The following is a 20,864-nucleotide window of genomic DNA, read 5'->3' on the forward strand; positions in this document are numbered from 1 at the left end:
AATACTGACTGTTCATTAAGCTAAGATGAGGTGTTTTGGATTAGTCACACATTAATCAAATAAACACTAAATATACAGATGCTTTGCTGTAATTATTTATTAATCTTAATTTCATCTGAATTATATAAAAGGTACATAGAACATTGAAAAGCATTCAACTCATCATAAGAGGTCCACACTCATGCAACAAGATTGTCAAAGTGTGCCCTAAATCCAAGGACAGCATTCTAAACATGAGGAACGACTTTGTTATAGTGGAAAAAATTCCAAATTACCAGTCTTCTTTTTATACCTTTATAGAAAATTAAAATTACAACTTAATAATCCTTTAAAAGATTGATTCATATGATTCAAAAAATGAAGTACAAAGTTAGGCTAGTAAACCTTTTAGCAAAAAATCAGACAAGCTAATTCTGATGAAAATGTTTGTCAAAAATATTTGTAAAACACATGCAACAGAAACTGAACAACTGTGAAAGAAGCAAATCATTGAAAGAAAGGTTCACTGATTATTCTCTCTTTTGAACAGAGAACATTAATAAGAGTATTTGGGGAACTAATCCAAACACGAGGACAATATACTAAGATAGGATGGGGGGGGGGGTAGTAGAAGAACAAATTTTATTAATTTTGTTTATGCTAAGAGGTTTTAATATTGTTGAAAATACACATGCATAATTATCTCATGAAATATACTTTCAATGCTGCCTTCCTAATTCCAACTTGAGTCAGGAGTTAAATTGTTTTCCACGTAGATAGTGACGAACAACAATCGAAGAGAGCGCATCGAAGTATGTGCTATTCTTCAGAGGTTCAATTTCCGTCTTTGAGTCGTGTAGTCACCAGTGACGAAAAGTGGATACTTTACAAGACTGTAAAGTGCCGAAGGCAGTGGGTTCATTCAGGGGAACAGACCTTTATCCTCAGAAGGTTTTGTTAAGCATTTAGTGAGATATGGCCAAAACCAAACACCACAGATGAAGTATACTGTGAACATCTCAATCGATTGATTGAAAAACTGTATGTAACTTGGATGGGAAAAGCTTCCACATCCTCCTGATCTTGCACCTAGCACCTAGTATTTTTCTTGTGTGTGCAATTAATGTTTGGCACCTTTCCAAAAAAAAAAAAGTTCTTTTGAATAAAGTGTGAATAAAACGAACAGGAAATGAAAAACAAATGAAAACCGCTTTACAGTATAATGTTACCTACGGATTAGTCCTACTTATACAAATTTTTAAGTTAAGGGGATAATAAATCCCTCATTATTTTAAAGCCGGATACGAAACTCAGAGATCGAAATCTAAGAGTTTCATAGCGAAGAACTATTGGCGAGTCCAAGCGTAAATCAACACCTGGGTGGTACTACACTAGGGCAACTCGGAGCAAAAGTGGAGCAAGCTCCATCACTATCCTTAATATTTTCTCATAATGTAAAACGCAGCTCCTAGGAGATGTATTACTGTTTTACATTATGAGGAGAAGTCACTATCAAGACCAGTTTCGACCTTTATTGAGGTCTCATCAGTGAGTAGGTAGACCTGGATAACACCAAGGTTTAAGTGAATCGAACTTACATATACCCCTACTAACGAATTGCCAGACCAGTATACCAATATATTATTATTGCTACGATAAATAGCCAAGAGGCTATTTTTCCAGCAGCGTAAATTAAGTTAAGGGGATAAAAATCCCTCATTATTTTAAAGCCAGATACAAAACTTGGAGATCGAAATCTAAGAGTTTCATGACAAAGAATTATCAGCGAGTCCAAGCGTAAGTCAACACCTGGGTGGTACAACACTAGGGCAACTCGGAGCAAGCTCCATCACTATCCTTAATATTTTCTCATAATGTAAAACGCAGCTCCTAGGAGATGTATTACTGTTTTATATTATGAGGAGAGGTCACTACCCAGACCGGTTTCGACCTTTATTTAGGTCTCGTCAGTGAGTACACTGGTCTGGCAATTCATTAGTAGGGGTATATGTAAGTTCAGTTCACTTAAACCTTGGTATTATCCAGGTCTACCTACTCACTGATGAGACCTCAATAAAGGTCAAAACCGGTCTGGGTAGTGACCTCTCCTCATAATGTAAAACAGCAATACATCTCCTAGGAGCTGCGTTTTACATTATGAGAAAATATTAAGGATAGTGATGGATCTTGCTCCGCCTTTGCTCCGAGTTGCCTTAGTGTTGTACCACCGGTGTTGATTTACGCTTGGACTCGCCGATAGTTCTTCGGCATGAAACTCTTAGATAATAAGATAAATTATTATCTAGATTAAATTTAAGATAATAAATAGAAATGACTATGTCTCTCTCAAAGATCTGTCTTTTTACTAATTAAATATTTCACTGTGGTTTTTACGTGTTACTTTATTATTTAATTACTATGCCATGGGTTCCACTAAAAATCAGAATATTTTAGGTATATTTTCGTAAATTTTAATCAAAAATTACAGCGATATAATCGGGTCCAGGATAGAATTTCAGAATTTATTTGTTCGTTTCCGGGAAGATCTGAAGGGGCCCGAACGAAAGACGACATACATTCATAATTATATGTACCATTCGTTGTTTGTTTAAACTCTTATCTCATATTTTTTGACATCTTTTAGGCGCCTGTGTATATTGCACACTTCGCACATGCCACCAGCCAGGCCTGCTTGCACCTTTTACTGCTTATTTCTAAATTTGCAACATTTCATTAATGAAAAACAATATGATATATTAGAGCACTTAAATTGAGCCTGTGTGATTTTTTTGCCTCCAAACCTCCTGAATTCTATAGAAATGCCATTATGAAGCTTTCACAACGTTGGAGAGCGTTATTGATTCAAATGGAGAATATATATTTGATTAAATTAGCAAGTGATTTATCCTTTTATATCCTTTCAAAACGTAATGCTAAAAATGATATTACTTTTGGGATGACCTGATACATGTAACAAAGCCAATGACACACTCTGATAACATATCCATCTGACTTGAAGGGTGTATTCTAGAAGTTTCCATGACCACATATAAACCTAAAATGCCCACACATATCCATCTGACTTGAAGGGTGTGTAAGATTGGTCACTCATACAACTTCCAATGGTCTACAATTCAATCAATCACAGTCAGCTATGTACTGTACAAGTTAATTCAGACACATTTTGGGATGAATATTTGGGTTATATGCAGCATGGAAAAAGATGTTCGAACAAACTCTGCAACCCTAAACTTCTGATTAAAACACAAAGGAAAGTGTATAATCTCTTTTTCTGTGCCTTCTAAGAATCCTTTTGCTATTTTATGGCTGCTGGTAGTTTCATTTCATCATGTTCATTCAATAATATTAGCCAAATTGCTTTAATTGTGCTACAATTACAAACTGACTGATGGCTAAAACACGTTAGTTTATTATAATGCTTTATTAGAAGTTGGTTAAAACACATGCTATTTCCAAAATTGTGTGCAACCAGTCACTTAAACATACATTCATTGAACTTATACTTGGGTGTGCCATTTGGTTTGCTGCTACTACTTAAAAAAAAGTATCATTTTTAAAATGATATATAGTGGAACTGTATTGACTATATAATAATAAGCAAAAGATTCCGAAATGCAATAACACAAACAAAACCATATCCTGGAGCAGACATAGGATTGGACCACAAAGCAGTGATTGCAAAAATCAAAATAAAACTTAAGGAACCAAGCCAACCATTCATAAAAGAAATTTATAATTCAGACTCACTTAACAACCAAGAAGTTAAAGACTGCTTTATAAAAGAATTCACAAAATCCCTTAACAAGTCTGACACCACAACTCACACAGAAAATAGAACCCCAATTGATGAAATTAACATGAACTGACAAACATTCAAGAATAGCATCAATGAAGCAGCCAAAAATACGCTCCCACAATTAAAAAGGAAAAGGAATAAACCTTGGATGAATGAAAAAATACTAGTGTTAAGTTCTGAATTAAACAAAAATTAAATTAATTTAAGTTTCCTTCAGACTTAACGTAGGCTTGCAATTTTGAATCACTTATTGATGTGCCAGAATATACTAGACTCTTGTAAATTTCACTAAAGTATTACTAAGCTGAGAATCCTTCATTTTATATGTGATATTATAAAGTATTATGAATTGCTAAACTGCTTAAGTGTAAGTACTTATAAATTGCTGGGAGAAAGAGATAATCCGATTAAATAGAAATGGCCGGAATCGAAACACGTGCATCAAAGAGTACAGGTGCACCCTTTAGTAAGCAAGTAAGTCTCCCCCCCCCCCATACGTGCAGAAAAGTTAGGCTAAGATTTCCGTGTGTGGCGCACAGTACTGGGTGACGTTGAGAAAATGGGAGGAGTAATCGATGACGTGAAGTGAACATATGGCGCGCAATTTAAAGAGTCGTGCAGTGCCGAGGAAGCTCTCTTATTCTCTAGTGTTTATTTTATTCTGACTCTTGTGTAGAGTTACGCTCCGAGGCTTCCGGGCGGTCTTGCTGATGTGTATGGAGCCTCCTCATGGCGTCCCCTCGTTCCCCACGGATTCGAGACAATGACGGAGGAACTTTGCAGTAGATTTCCCAACAATTTACTGGTCGGCGACCAGCCCAGCAGAAGGTATTCACCGATGCTTACGGAGATGCCGTTATGATGTTGAACGAGTTCACCATGGAACAACGTCTACCTATTTTCAGCGGCAGAAGTAAGTGCAGATTGAACCTTTGAAGAATGCCTCAAAGAGAACAGAAGGAACGTGGTGTCGAAAGTAATTGTCCAGACGAGAGTGTAAAGTGGCCAGATAATTCCCCAGCAATTGGTAACATACAGTCTATGTTTAATTATGTGTATATGTGTAATAGAAGAATATATGTAAAATTTAGGAAGGACTCTAGAGAAAGTTTTCTTTGAATGATAAAGTAATAATGAGAATTTTGAGTATTGTGTTAAGTAAAATAATTGAGAGCACGTGGGGCCTAAGAATTGTCTTTTAAATGATAGAAAAAGTTGAGAGCATTTTTTGAGAAGAAATTGTATAAGAGCACATGAAGCTAATATAATAATTCAGCTAATAATTGTCCTTAGTATTAATGAATAAGTGTGATATTTCAAGTGTAAATTGTAAGCCTTAACTGAAGTTCTTCGTCATGCATGCTAAAATAGATATTGAGAATCTAAGTAAATTAGTGCTCATTCATTAGCAATTGCAGATTTGATATTAAGAGTGAATTCATAGTATGTACAATGTTTCAATTGAATTGAATGTTCTTTTTGTTTAACTGATGACTTGCCTGATTTTCTTCTCTGTTGCACTTGCTCATAAATTATGGACCACAGCGGGAGATTAATTTATAGAGAGGTTATGACTGCAAACGTAACTCTTAGTAACATTAAGAGTGTATGCTAAACTGTGTTCTGGTTCCTCGATTCTACACCATCTGTTAATCTAGGATTCAGGGTGGCGCAGTGAAAAATAAATTTTCCCTGAATCCGAAAAAGGAATTAGAACCAGTGTGAGACATAGGTATCCGCCATTAGTGATTCCTTTGTCCCACAAACCACTAGCATCGTTCTTGTAAGTATAGATCGGCCAAGAGAGATATTGAAGTTAAGAGAATTAAGATTGAAGATAAAGTTTTAGAATAATTAAGAATCAACAAGAGGTAAAGATAAGAGAATATAGACTAAATATAGAGTAAATAATAAGAATAAATAATAAGACAGTAAGATTTTACACTAACATTGATAGAACAAAGAAAAAAGTTTAAGAACAAACCTGAATATAAAAGCATGAATAAAGAAATAAAAAAAGAATGCAGGAAAGCCAAAGAGGAATGGATTAAATATAAATGTATAGATATAGAAAACCTTGATAGAACACAGAAGCAGAGAAATGTATGAAAAGATCAGAGAAATGCAAAGAAAGGACAAATACAGCAAATCATGCAAGTGTCATTAGAGACTCAAGAGACCATATTCTAATGGATAAAAAAGAAACATAGAAAGATGGATTGAATACACAAGGAAATTATATGAACAACAAAGAAATTATATTTCTGATTTAGAAGAACCAATCCATTTTACTCTGTTAAGTTGAAAATTCCGTCAGAAAACTAAAACCATATAAAGCTGCAGGAATAGATAACATCTTGGTAGAATGGTTGAGGGCTCTTGATGAAGGAGGACTGAATTTTCTAACAAAATTATGCAATAAAATATATGAGACTGGATTTCTACCCAAAGATATTAATTCACTCAATTTTCGTTCCAATCCCCCCCCCCCCCCCCAAAATCTACAAAATGTGAAGAGTTCAGGACAATCAGCCTCATCAATCAAGTATCAAAAGTCCTCCTATACATTATTCTTGAAAGAAATAAAAGAAAAATAAGCATAGAAATAAATGATACACAAAATGGCTTCAAGGAAAATGTAGATACAAGAGAAGATATTTTCAACATCAGAACCATCATAGAAAGATATCTAGAAAAACAAAAAGATGTGTACCTCTGCTTCATAGATTACAAAAAGGCATTCGACAATGTTCAACATGAACAATTAATTGAAATCCTTTCAAAAATAGGCATGGATGGAAAAGACATTAGGATATTAACTAATCTTTACTGGGAACAGACTGCATCTGTGAGAATAAACAGAGAGACCTCAGAGGAATTCCCAGTTCAGAAAGGTGTGAGACAAGGCTGTGTCCTTTCTCTGATTCTCTTTAACCTGTACACAGAAGAAATATTTAATAAAATTAGTAACCTCAAAGGAATCATGGTAGGGGAAGAAATATTAATAACCTAAGATATGCAGATGACATGGTTCTTCTAGCTGAAAATAAATATGACCTCAAAACTCTTATAGATGAAACCCACAAGTACAGCAAACAGTATGGCCTCAGTTTCAACTTTAAAAAGACAAAAATCATGATAATTTCAAGAGAAAAGGAAATGCCAAAAATATGCATCAATATAAAAAAAAATAAATTAGAACAGGTGCAAACATACATATACTTTGGACACTTGATCACAGAGAATGGCAGGACAGAAGATGAAATTAGAAAAAGAATTGAAATTGCAAGGTCAACTTTCAACAGTATGAAAAATCTACTAATATCTAGAGAATTAAATCTGAAAACAAGACTAAGAATCTCCAAATGCTACGTATGGTCTACATTATTATATGGAGTGGAGACATGGACACTCTCCAATCTGAGTGTGAAAAAACTGGAGGCATTTGAAATGTGGGTGCTGTGATGAATTATGAGGATATCATGGAAAGACAAAAAGATAAATGAAGAGGTACTAGAGATGGTAGGCATAAACAGGAGCGTGATGAAAGAAATTAAAGAGAAAAGTCAGCTATTTTGGACATATTCTGAGACATAACTGCCTACAAAGGACACTTCTTGAAGGAACTGTTGAGGGAAGGAGAAAGACAAAGACTGGAGTGGATGAAAAATATAGAAGACTGAACATATCTCTCATATGAGGAATGCAGCAGAGAGGCGCAGAATAGGACATGGTGGAGACACATGGTAGTCAATCTCCTGGCGGGAGGACACCTGACAGGACAGGATATAGTGAAACTGTAGTTATTCAGATTCCGGTTCAAAAATTGTTGCCTTGGATATTCACATAAGGACAAGGATCTCCATTTTACATATGGGTTGTTATGAATTTGAATCATGCTATGATATACATAACTGAGTCTTTAGTAGCAGATGATTTTTGTGGTTCATTGCAAGACAAGCACTTTTTGCAAGACTGAAGACCACATTTGATCTCTAGAACAGAATACACAATTTACATAGCACTTCCTACATAGAGTAGTGATGTCCTGCAGGTTTTGAATATTCTGTGGACAAGATATTATTTAAAAATGAATCCTGATTAGGATTTTGGTCATTTATTATTTATTTATTTATTTATTTTTTTATTAACGAGTTTTGAGAATTTCATTTAGATCTATGCAAGATAGTAGTGTTGTTTCAACTCATTTTTGATATCTTATGGCCTTAGCCACATAAGACATTTGACCATGATTATATTCAATTATAGTTACAACAGACTGTATGTAGCTGGTGATTTAAGAAGCAACTTTCAAAGGAAAGCAATGATCATTTTAGGTTTAATGAATTTTCCTGAATAAGTTAAAGTAATGATAGTTTCATTTGTTATCCTAAAGCTGCTTTTTCAAGTTAAAACAGAATTTTTCCAAATTATATTGCAGCTATATGAGGTCATAGAACAGTTATAGAATAATTACCTCTTCTGGAGGTGGAAACTCCACACCTTCACTTTTCAGCTTATAATAAAAGGCTGGGATTAGGCTAAGAAATAGAAAAGATAACCATATATTAAATTCTTGCAAAAATCATTTGGGTGAAATTTAACATATTTAAGTTAAAATAATATAAACACAGGATATAAATTTAATATGAATTTATTAATTATGAAAATAAAATCTATATAAATAATTATGATAAACTTTCCACTAGAAATATTTTTGGCCTTTATTTTAAACTGAACTTTCCATTCAATTAAATAACAGAATAAGTATTTCCAAAGAAGGCTAAAAATTCTAACTTTAGTGTGATTTAAAAAGAATATTCATTGTTTTAAATTCTAGACACTGGATTCTTTCAAAATTGAGTTTCCACAGCTCAATGGGTAATGACAATCTTGATTTGAAATCCATTTACGATACAAAGAATAACTTTTTTAATAAAGGCTTTTTTCAAGGTGAAGAATTTTCATGAAGAGTAACAAATGCCTAAAGGATCTTAGATTAAAGATTCCAAGAAATAATATTCTTGAATTAATCCAAGTAAAAACAAACAAAGTTTACGCCTGAAGTATTTTCAGGACAGGGCATCTCGTATAGAGGCTAATGACTTCACATCACTTGCCTTAGTATCACATAATGAAAAGCACATATCTTACGGACATGTATAATGCTATGCATTATGGGAAGAAACTTCCAGCAACTATCTCTAATCCAGAGTATTTTAATAATAAGGTATGAAGTATGACACCTTTTGGCTACTCATATATACAAATATGACTTCTGCACTGCATTACTTCAACCTTGGTATCATCTCTGGGTCTGGCTCCCACTGATGGGACCTCAATAAAGATTGAAATTGGTCTGGGTAGGTGGCCTTTCCCCATAATGCATAGTATTATACATGTCTGTAAGGATATGTGCTTTGCATTATGGGATACTAAGGCAAGTGATGTGAAGTCATTAGCCTCTATATACAAGTTGTCCTGAAAATACTTCAGGTGCAAACTTTGTTTGCTTACACTTGGATAAAGGATTAAAACCAAAAATATAATTTCTTGGAATCTTTAATTTATAGTATAACCAAGTGGAAAAACTTCCAATAAAGGATCTTAGGATTTACCGTCTGAAGGAAATTACATAAAGTGCATAAAATGCTTTTGCAATCCACATTTCACATGCTCTGCCTCTGAATCCACCTGGCAGCATAAGTCCAATGTAAAATGTCACGAAAGGAAGTGTCACTACTGCAAGGAGAAATAACAAATACCTCCTTCAACAGCAGGGATTAATTTAACAATGCAGTCCATTTTACCTGAAACAAAATATGATGAACCATTAATCAAATCAAGGCAGCTGGTCTCATATGAGGTGTCAGGGTTTTTCCTCCTGCAAGACAAACTGACCAGAGAATATATGCATCTGACATGCATATGAAGTTGGAGTTAAGATTAACCAATAATATCCCATGTAAGGCATGGCTGTTTGTAAAAACCTGCTCTGGATGAACTTGAATGGCCCTTCTTTATTTTTTTTTTTTTTTAAAGGAAAAAAAAGCCAAGTTACTTGGTTATGACAGGTCAATAAGCATAACATGCTAAGGATAAGATGACACTTTTCAAGTATTTTCTCTCTCTCTTTCTATGAAATTTTTTTACAAAAAAACGTGACATTAGAAATAACATTTCTAATATTCAGGTAATTTTTTGAAGACAGGTGAATGACTGTCTTAGATTAAAACAAAGAAACTAAAAATATGAAGCAAGTACAGCACAGGTTCCACTGTAATGTGGAACAGGCATATTGTAATTTTGTCAGAAAGTCAATTATACTGATTAGATTTTATATTAACAGTTATTCATTGTATGGAGCAGCAAAGCATTACAAAATTAAGCCTGAATTCATTTCCGAGTGTTCAAGAAAAAGTTCTTGAGCATTCTTGTACATATTTATTGCAGTGAAATAGTGTCACAGTATCGCAGGTAGGTGGGGCCACAAAGTTTTTATGTGCAACTTATCCCTTTCTATGCGATTATGAGTGAGAAATGAAAATGTGGGTAATGTAATATAATTCAGTGTAATGCATTCCAAACAATTAGAGTAATTGTTTGGAATGCATTACACTGAAACTTGTTATATTAGTGTTATGCTCAGTGTGGTTTCTTCTTCTTCCTATGGCTCTACTGCCAAGCCTTGGCCTCCTGGATTTGTTGCCTACAACTCTGTCTATCCAAAAACTTTACTTCTACAGTTTAGACACTGCAACATGATCTTGCTATCTTGACTAATGGTATCTATCCATCTTGTTCTTGGTTTTCTTAAGAAGACTATAAATAGTAATATTGCCAAGAATATTACTATTTATAGTCTTCTTAAGAATATTATCATTTAGCATGCAAAAAAACATATCCTACCCACTGCAACTTTTGAACTTGATTAAAATAGATGTTGTATGTTCTTTATAGAGTCGATGTAAGTCGCAGCTTATCTGATCCTCCAGCGACTATTATCATTCACAGGGTCAAATATTTTTCTAAGGATTTTCCTTTCAAAAGTTGAGATAACATTCTCCATTTTCACCATAAATATCCAGGTTTCACATCTGTAGGTGACAATTAGATGAATTATCATTTTATATATTTGTACTCGAGTCTTCCAGTGGATCATTTGAGCTGAATACACAAGAGAATAAAAATTCCCATTACCCCTCTTTTATTATTATTCCACTTTTTCTGTTTCAAAGTTCCCAATTTTCACACTTGTATCAGTTAAATAATGCTGCCTGGCATTAATCATCATTTTGGTTTTTTGTTGATTAAATTTTAGTTCTATCTTGTATGCCACTTTTTCTTATTTCAAATATGTTTCTTCTGTTTTCTGCTTGATTCTTCACATCTTAATATCTGTGTATGCATATAGTGTAGTTTCAGTTGGCACACTTAAAATTGTCAGCATGCATTAACCACACTATTTCAGGTATTTCGGCATATATGCTTGCAACTTGTATGTATTTTCGAGCCAGTTTGCATATTAAAGTAATAACAAGATTTCTGGAGGATACTCTACATAAAGCTAGATAACAAGGCCTTATTTGCAAAGCCATTATGATTATTATTAAATGACGTCCATGGAGTCAGAGACTCATCATGGAAGGTACACACTATCACACACAAAGATCAAGCCTCTCTCTCTCTCTTGTACTATGACAAGAATACTTTTTTTTTAAAGTAAAACTGTTTGCTCTACCACTTGGTAATCACTCTTATATAATCTCAAAATGTTAAACTTGTGGGTGGAACAATTAAATTATGGGCAATACATAATTCAGGTTATGAGATGATAAATTTGAAAAATGGGTAGCCTGAACAAGAACTAGTAATTAATGGAGAAAATAAGCCATATTTAGCTATGCTTACCATCTAAGTGGTAATTTGCATTGCTCTTTTGGCAAGGGAACATAATATATTACCAACAGAAGAAAATCTAAACATCATCAAATTCCTGGTATATACCCTCAAGGGGTGTACAGGATATGAGAGTACTACATGAAAAATTTACATCATTACTAACTTCCTATCTACAATTTTCCTCCAAATCAGTCTGTTACCTGTCAAGACTACAATATTATCAGATCTTATATTTCTGTTGTCTAAGGAACTTTATACTGTATCAATCCACCTATATCTTGGTCTTACTCTGGGTCATTTTCCTACCAATCTGGTAGAGAATACTTGTTTTGCAAATCTTTCCTCGCCCATTCTGTTTAAGTGACCATACCACCTCAGATTAGCTCTGCTAATTATTATTATTCAGGCCTCCAAGGAGTCAAAAGACTCATCGAGGGAATACATTCCTAGATGCTGACAATGTCAAGTTCTTTCCTAATATCCTTGTTTTAAATATGATATTGACATTGATGCCATCTGTTCATTCCCTAATCTTTCTCAGGGCTCTCATATCTGAGGTCTCTAGTCTTTGGTCAAGTGTTTTACTTCTAACTCAGCTCTCAGATCCATAAGTTAAAATTGGTTTGAACGTTGTATTGTATATAGCTAATTTAGTGTTTTAACTAATTTCTCTCTTATTTCATATAAATTTATTCAGTTGACTTCCTACATACCAGCTTTGTTGATACTGTTGTGTGTTTCCATATTTAATTTACCATCATCATTAAAAATTACACCCAAGTAGCCGAAATGTTTTACTTGTTCTATAGGTTCGTCATTCACAGTGCAGTTGATATTTTCAATGCTTCTGCCTATTTTCATTGTCTTATTATTATTATTAGGGGCGACTACAAAGAGTCCTTAGGCTCATCGAGGGAGGCCTTAAACATCATGTCCATCACAACTATTCACACAGTACGCCATTCACACAGTATCTATCATACTTTGCCTTGAACTCATTCACCATCATAGCACCAAAAACAGACTCTAGCAGCTTATTCCACTCATTCACCACTCTAAAAAAAAAACCCAGCTCTAACGCCCTTACTAACCACAGCCCAGCTTCTATGGATGTCCCCTAGTCCTCCCACCACCAGTCCTGTTTTCAAAAATATCCTCTGAATTAATCCTATAGAAACCCTTCAGCAATTTGAATGTCTCAATCATATCTCCCTTTTTTCGCCTATCAACCAATTTCTACAACCCACAAATCTTCAATCTGTTTTCATAAGGTTCATTCCATAGACCTGCTATCATCTTGGTCACTCGCCTCTGAATCCTCTCAACCTCCTCTCCATCAAGAAGAAACCTAGATGACCAAATCTGGGCACAGTAGTTGAGATGGGGTCTTATCAAGGCTCGATACAGAGGAACAATAACTTGCTTATCTCTGCTCGTCAAAGTATTCTTCAGCATCCAAGTGATTTGATGAGTTGATTTAGCCACTTTTGCAATGTGCCCCCTAAACTTCAACTCCCTATACACCAACACCCCCAAGTCCCTGGCCTCATCAATCTCCTGGAGTAGTTCCACTAATGTGATATACTGCTGCTAATCTTTTCACCCCAAAATGCATAACCTTACATTTTTTCCACATTAAATTGACATCCATTCTCCTTATTCCAGACCTCCAATCTATCCAAATCATCCTGCAAAATTTTGACATCTTCTACATTCACTATTGCCTTACCCAACTTTGCATCATCAGCGAACAAATGAACCGTTCCTCTCAGATCCCTTATAAACTAATGGTTCCTTTATTCCTTCAATGTCACCAACTGGATGATATACTTTTGCAAAGTGCTCACTCAGTAATTCCACTATATCGACTGATTCAGTGACCTCCCTACCATCGGCATTTCTTAAAATCATTCTGCCATGTACAGTTTTTCTTTTACTTGCAGCATACTGAAAGAACTGTTTGGGATTCTCTTTAGCTTGCATGGTGAATTTCCTTTCATAATCCGCTTTTGCTTTTCTTACCAGACTCGTTATCCTTCTGGCATGCACTTTATACTGTTAATGTGGCTGCAGATCATGATTCTCCTTAAATTCCCTCCACAGTTGTTTTTTTTTTTTGCAACTCCAGTTTAATGGTGTTATTATTCATCCATTTAACCCCTACTTGATTTACTATTCGAATTCTAGGTATACAGTCAGTCATAACCTCCTGCAAATGCTCCTTGACCACTTCCCATGCCCTATCAACATCCAGCCCTTGCAGTTTTACACGCCATGGCACTGAACCAAGTAATCTCCTAAGCTTGTCATACTTGCCAGCACGGTAATTCCACATGTACCCTGTCTTAATCGAAAATTTCACACATTTAGCCACCTCCCATGTCAACACCCTACAATCACTCTCACAGTAGGTGGCAACATGGTCATATTCATTACAATGAAATTCTCAGATGCTATTACTAGGTCAAGTACTCTCGAATCCCTACTATTTTCCATTACATGCTGTCTCAGATAGTTATCCCTTAGTAATTGAATAAAATCCAGTTCCTTCCTCACATGTGTCCTCTGCTCCTTCCAATTGATGTTACCATAGTTGAAATCTCCCATAATAATTACCCTCCTTCCACTGATTTCATCAATTTGTCTATGCACACTATCTCCACCATCTATTCCATCACCTGGTCTATAGCAGCACCCAATCTTATACATTTTGTTCCGTTAGTCTCAATCTCACACCAAAGAGCCTCAAATGAGCTCTTTTCACTATCCTGCAATGCAACTTCTATTCTCCTTGGCTGCAGTTCATTAGCTATCATCAACAACACTCCTCCCCCATTTTATTCTCTCTGTCCCTCCTGAACACTGTACCCTACACATTCTATCCCACTAACTATATCATCTTCTGTCAGCCATGTTTCACTAATGCCAATAACCTATGGTCAGGAAGAGCCAACTAAGGCCAAAAATTCTTCCTTCTTGTTCCTAATATTCCTGGCATTGGTATACATGAAATGCAGAGGTCCGTTTGTCCCACACCTATCTTAATGCATTATACTAACTATCCCATTCTGATTTCTTGCCCGTACTGGCTCAGGCACATTATATACATTCTTACACTCAACTGCTTCACTGATGTCTGCATATCCACTTCATCCCCTCCTCAATAGTTTGTTTCCCTGATTTTGCACATCCACTCTCATTTCACTCGGCAACAGTTTTTCCAGTCTTCGCACACCAATTCCATTCAAATGTAAGCCATCCATCTTGTACAAATCCTTTCGCCCATCAAACTGCCTCCACACATCCACAAACTCCACACCACAGTGCCTGCATAATTTGCGCATAAAGTCATTTCTGATTATGGCCCTCCTTCTAAACTCTTCTCTGTCATGCTGCAGCAACACTCACTATCCTAACTCTGTCACTCTTTTCTTTCACTACCTCTAATAATTCCTTCAAGTTCTCTCTCATATTAAATGTATCTCCTTTCAAATCATTCATTCTCGCTACGACTATCATTTCTTTCACCCTCTGCTTTTGCGCTCTAATACTCTCACTTACATTATAAATTTTCAGACCTGGTAAGTACGATTTAGTCAAACTCTCATCTATCACACCTCTTACTAACAAGCCACCATACAACACTCTTTCCTTCATTTCTGAAACACTCCCAATCACACGCTTATTTTTCCTTTCATACAATTGCTTATTTCCGTTAGCCGAGGCACTCGGGAAAGAGTTTTGCAGACATTCCAACTGCCGCTTTGCCCTATGTATTACTCCGCATTATCGTGCGGACTTTGTCTTGTTATTGATGACCTTCATACAAAATCTATTACAACAGTTATTCAATTTAATCAAGAAATCTTGCATTGTACTGTAGTTATTTAGAAGTATAACATCATCTGCATAAAGCAAAGGGCTGAGATTAACATCTCCAATTTTGATATTATGTTTAATACCACTTTACTTTATAATGTGATTCATATAATAATGAATAACAGAGGGGATAATGTACATTCCTGTCTAACACCAAATTTAACATTAAACTATCTTCCTGTACTTTAATTTTAACTGCTGACTTACAACTCAAATAAAGAATAAGTATTGCTTGATATAAAGCCCCATTGACAAAATACAACTGTAGCATTTTAAATAGCTTCTCTCTTGGCACCTTGTCATATGCTTTTTCCAGATCTACAAAACTTAAATTCAGGACTTTGTTATATTCCATTCATGTCTTAACTATTTGTCATAAAGTGAAAACCTGATCCTGACACCTCTATTTGGCCTGAATCCAGCATGTTCTTCACTGAGCTTCTCTTCCACAATTCTTCTCAATTGTTTCTCAATATATACTTGCATATATTGCATACAAGTGGAGTCCCACAGGGCTCAGTACTCGGACCTATATTGTTTAACCTTTATATCAATGACATTGTCAGTGGATTGCAAGCGGATATTCGGTTGTTTGTGGATGATGCGAAGCTTGGAAGGATTATTAGTAATAGTGCAGTTGTGGTTGCCCTGCAAGAGGATATGAATAAGCTAGATAGATGGACAAATGAATGGGGTGTTGGTTTAATGCAGCAAAATGTAAGGTCTTGAGGTTTGGGAAACATTGATGGGACGCTGCATACTCTATGGGAGGAGTTATACTGGAGGGAAGTAGGGGAGACAAGAGATCTGGGGTTGATGATTGATAGAAACCTGAAATTTAAGGGACATATTGCAAAGGTGGTGAAGGTAACACAGAGGATTGCTGCAATAATGAGAAGGACACTGACCTGCAGAGATAAAAGGGTTATCATTCCATTGTATAAGTCTCTGATCAGAGTTCTCAGATTTGGTCTCCAGGATTTAAAGAGGATAAATTAACTGTGGAAAGGGTACAAAGGCGGATAACAAAGACAGTTTCAGGACTGTAGCATGTTATGAGGATCGGCTGAGGGAATGTAGACTGCAGAGTTTGGTGGATAGAAGAAGGAGAGGTGATATGATTGAGACTTTTAAACGGTTGAGAGGTGGTTACAGGGTTGACACTGGGGGAGTTCTTTCGCTTAGTTGAACAGCAGGAAGGAGTGATGACAAGAGGCCATCCCTGGAAGTAATGAAAGGAAACTGTTTGCAAGAAGGTGAGGAGTGGTTTCTTTGCATGGAGGGTGGTTGGACCATGGAATGCATTGCCTGATTGAGTGGTGAGAGCAAGAATGGTCAATGAGTTTAAGGAGCATGATAGACTGTGTTTCTCATGGAGGACCTCACCTCGATGAATCTTGATAGACTTTGGGTTTCTTAGGAAGGATTTCCCACGACGAGTCTTTTGACTCCATGGAGGACTGAATTATAATGAATAATAATATCTTACCAGGAACACTCAGTAATGAAATACCTCTGTAATTCTCACATTCAGTTTTATTTCCCTTTTTATATATGGGCACTATGACAGCTCTACTCCAATCATCTGGAATCCATCCCTCTGTTCAAGACTTCTGAACAATGCAGTACAGCCACTGTAAGGCTTTTATACCTCCATACTTGAGCATTACTGGTCAAATATCATCTACTCCTGCTGCCTTTCCACATTTCAGGTCTTGATGGCTTTTTCTACTTCAAGTATGGATATGTATTCCTGACTGCATGCCTGGTCAGTGTTTTTTAACCACTGCTGTCATTACTGCTTCTTTCATTTAGCAGTTTTTCGAAGTAATTACTCCATACTTCAAGGATATCTTTTTCTTCTGTTTTCGTGACACTTTTATCATGTATAATTCCAAATATTTCCTCCATTTCTGAGCTTCTTCAACAACCTCCAGAATATTTTGTCACCTTCTTGATATTTATTTTCTATGTTTTTACCAAAAGTCCTCCCATGACTTCTGTTTACCTAGTTTTGCAGAGTGTTTAACTTTCTTACGTTTGTCTTTGTATTCTCTAAGAGCACAAGCTGACTTATTTGCCAGGAACTTTTGATATGCTTCCTTCTTTTCTTTCAATGCCTCTTTAACTTCCTGTGTCCACCATGGAGTTCTGATTTTTCTATCCTTGCAGACAACCTTACCACGTGCCTCTCTGGCTGAATCAATCAGTGTTTTCTTCAGGACTTGCCACAATCTCCAAGGTTTGGTTCCTGCTCTCAAACTCTTTCATTTTTTCTTGAATAATATCTGTGTATTTTAGTCTACAATTCACATCTGTGAGTTGCTCAACTTTTATTCGCTTTAAAACTTTCTTACATGTTATTCTTTTCAATATGAAATTCAATTTTATCCTGCTCAAGACTAAATAGTGATCACTTCCAATTTCAAATCCTCTGTACACTCTAGTGTCCTGCACCTAGGAAAAAACATCACTATCAACAATAACATAGTCAATAAGACTTTCTTATTCCTTGCCTCTTCTCTCCATGTGAATTTGTGCACATTTTTATGTTGGAACATGGTGCTAGTATAATAACCAGTCCATGTCCTTAACAGAAATCCAACAGGTATTTGCCATTATTATTAGCTTTGCTCTTTTCTCCAAATTTTCCCAAAATATTTTTATGTCTAACAATCATTTCCTACTCTGCTATTTAGAGCACTAACAAGGACCAACTTTTCCTTTTTCATTTTGTCTGTTGCTTTCTCTAAAGCCTCATAAAATCCTCCACTTCCACCTTAGTAGAACCTTCTGTGGGACCATAGGCACAAATAAATCTCATTGTCCAGTTCCCCATTCTCATATTTGCCTACATCACTCTACTTGAGATTGCTTGCCATTCAAGAAGATCAGCCTCGTATTTAGTGTTGAATACTATGGCTACTCCTTCTTTTCCTTGATTGTCATTGCCTCAATATAACATTATGTATTTATTGCTCAGAAAGATCTCACCAGCTTTTGCCTTTTTTGTTTCATTTACCCCTAGTATGTTGATCTGTTTCTTCAGGGGTGGCAGAGCCCTCCCTAGTATATATATAATGAGACAAATGAATATAAACAACCCTTAAGTCGGGCATTTATTGATTTTGAAATGGCATTTGATTCAGACTCAACATTAACTATTTTAGAAGCCCTTAAAAATCAAGGAATTGAAAAAAACTTGCATTGACATGTAAGTTTACATGCGATACTTACAAGGGGGGGGGGGGCTGGAAAGTTCTGATAAACACCTAGAACAAAAATATTAAAGCAACTGATATAACCATAAGAAAGAAAGAACATACTAGTAACAGAGCTATGAAGGCAACTTATGTTCTTATATCCTCGTATGTTCTTTCTCGTGGTTATGTCAGTTGCTTTCCTGTCCTGTTAGGTGTCTTCTCCCTCCAGATTGATTACCATGTGTCTCCACCATGTCCTATTCTGTGCCTCTCCGATGCATTCCTCATATGAGAGATAGGTCCAGTCTTCTATATTTTTCATCCACTCCAGTCTTTGTCTTCCTCTCTTTCTCTTTCCCTCAACAGTTCCTTCAAGAAGTGTCCTTTGCAGGCAGTTATGTCTCAGAATATGTCCAAAATAGCTGACTTTTCTCTTTAATTTCTTTCATCACGCTCCTGTTTATGCCTACCATCTCTAGTACCTCTTCATTTGTCTTTTCATGATATCCTCAGAATTCTTCACAGCATCCACATTTCAAAGGCCTCCAGTTTTTCACACTCAGATTGGAGAGTGTCCATGTCTCTACTCCATATAATAATGTAGACCATATGTAGCATTTGGAGATTCTTAGTCTTGTTTTCAGATTTAATTCTCTAGATGTTAGTAGATTTTTCATACTGTTGAAAGTTGACCTTGCAATTTCAATCCTTTTTCTAATTTCATCTTCTGTCGTGCCATTCTCTGTGATCTCAGTTGTCCTGCCATTCTCAGTTGCTTTAATATCATATTAAAGCAACTCATATGTATAATACAATACATATGATATGTATTGATATTACTCTGGGAGATGGCCACTAGAGGACTGCAATGTGCATAATGTTAGAAAACAGCTCCGGAAAAGATAAGTGCTATTTTGAGTAATAATTGTCGATATTACTTGAATTTTCATATAGTATTTCATTTCTGATAACTTAATGTGTTTGCATGATTTCTGGCCATGGAGAATTGTTACTTTATCAACTGAAATTTTAAAACTTGCCTTCTTTGAAGAGAACACAATGCCGGTACTCATGAGGTCGACCACATGGACACTGAACAGTATAACTAGGTGAGCATTGCAAAAATCAAATGCAATTAACAATGCAGACTTTTCAAAAATGGTTCAGTGTCATGAGTGTAATATATATGCATGGTGAAATGTGAGAGAGATGTGTTTGTGGAAAGAATGAACACAAGATGAGATAAAGTATGAATTTATAGGAAGTGCGATATTTTGTTAAAATGTGAAATAGACTGAAGAAACGAAAGATAGCATAAATGCAAGAAATGGAAATGGAACGAAACGTGGTGAGACTGAAGGAGTGAGAGAACACAAGAATGTAGAAGCGAATGTAAGTGATAAGAGACCAAAGGAAGTATAAATGAGGAAACAGAAGTAAGGTGCAGCAGAAGAGAGTTCGCAAGGCTGTGGGAGTGACAGCATAAAATTGTTGGAATGCAAGATTTAATGAAACAGTTATTCAAAATGAAAACTGAAATGGGAAATATGTGGAGTGATTTTGGACATTTAGTGGAAAAAAATGACAGTGTGCAAAATAGAATGAAAGAAAAAAAATGGTAAAAGAGGTCACGAGTGATTCAAGAATAGCAGTGTACGGAGATACCATTGTTAGATGTTAATGAGAGAGTCCATAAGGGCTGCTATTCTGGAGGTAATGAGCAAATGTCCAAAGCATGAATTATCCAAAGATAATTCATGCTTTGGACATGAGGAGGAAATGAGCAAGAGAATTAGTGGTGACAAATGATTTAAGTGAACATAAGGAGAATGAAGAGTAAATATCAAGAGTTTACTGAGAGTGAAAGATAACAGTATAGTGGGAAAGGTTGTCAGCTTGTTGCCTAGGTATGACAATGATGAGTTGAGATGGAGAGCCAGAATCATGAATGATATGCTAGAGGAGCTGTGTGAGGAGAAAGAAGTATGGTTTGTGAATGTATGGCATGTATTTGAGGGAAGAATGGAATTATACAGACACGATTGCATTTGAATAGCTTTGGAGTGAGTGCACTGGAGAAACTA

General features: G+C 35.7%; 1 protein-coding gene across 1 annotated transcript in view; it reads right to left on the bottom strand.

Moving 5' to 3' along the window:
• The window catches only part of LOC150107048 (signal transducing adapter molecule 2-like), a 387,379-nt gene that overhangs the window by 252,473 nt on the left and 114,042 nt on the right, over positions 1 to 20,864 (bottom strand). The window contains exon 5 of the mRNA XM_090392915.1: positions 8,274 to 8,337. Within this exon, the coding sequence (XP_090249041.1) occupies positions 8,274 to 8,337 (64 nt within the window). The remainder of the gene's footprint in view (positions 1 to 8,273; positions 8,338 to 20,864) is intronic.

The sequence above is a fragment of the Typopeltis vanoorti genome, chromosome 5 (genome assembly GCF_054136105.1).
Source record: "Typopeltis vanoorti isolate ZY-2024b chromosome 5, IOZ_Tvanoo_1.0, whole genome shotgun sequence".
Taxonomy (NCBI): domain Eukaryota; kingdom Metazoa; phylum Arthropoda; class Arachnida; order Uropygi; family Thelyphonidae; genus Typopeltis; species Typopeltis vanoorti.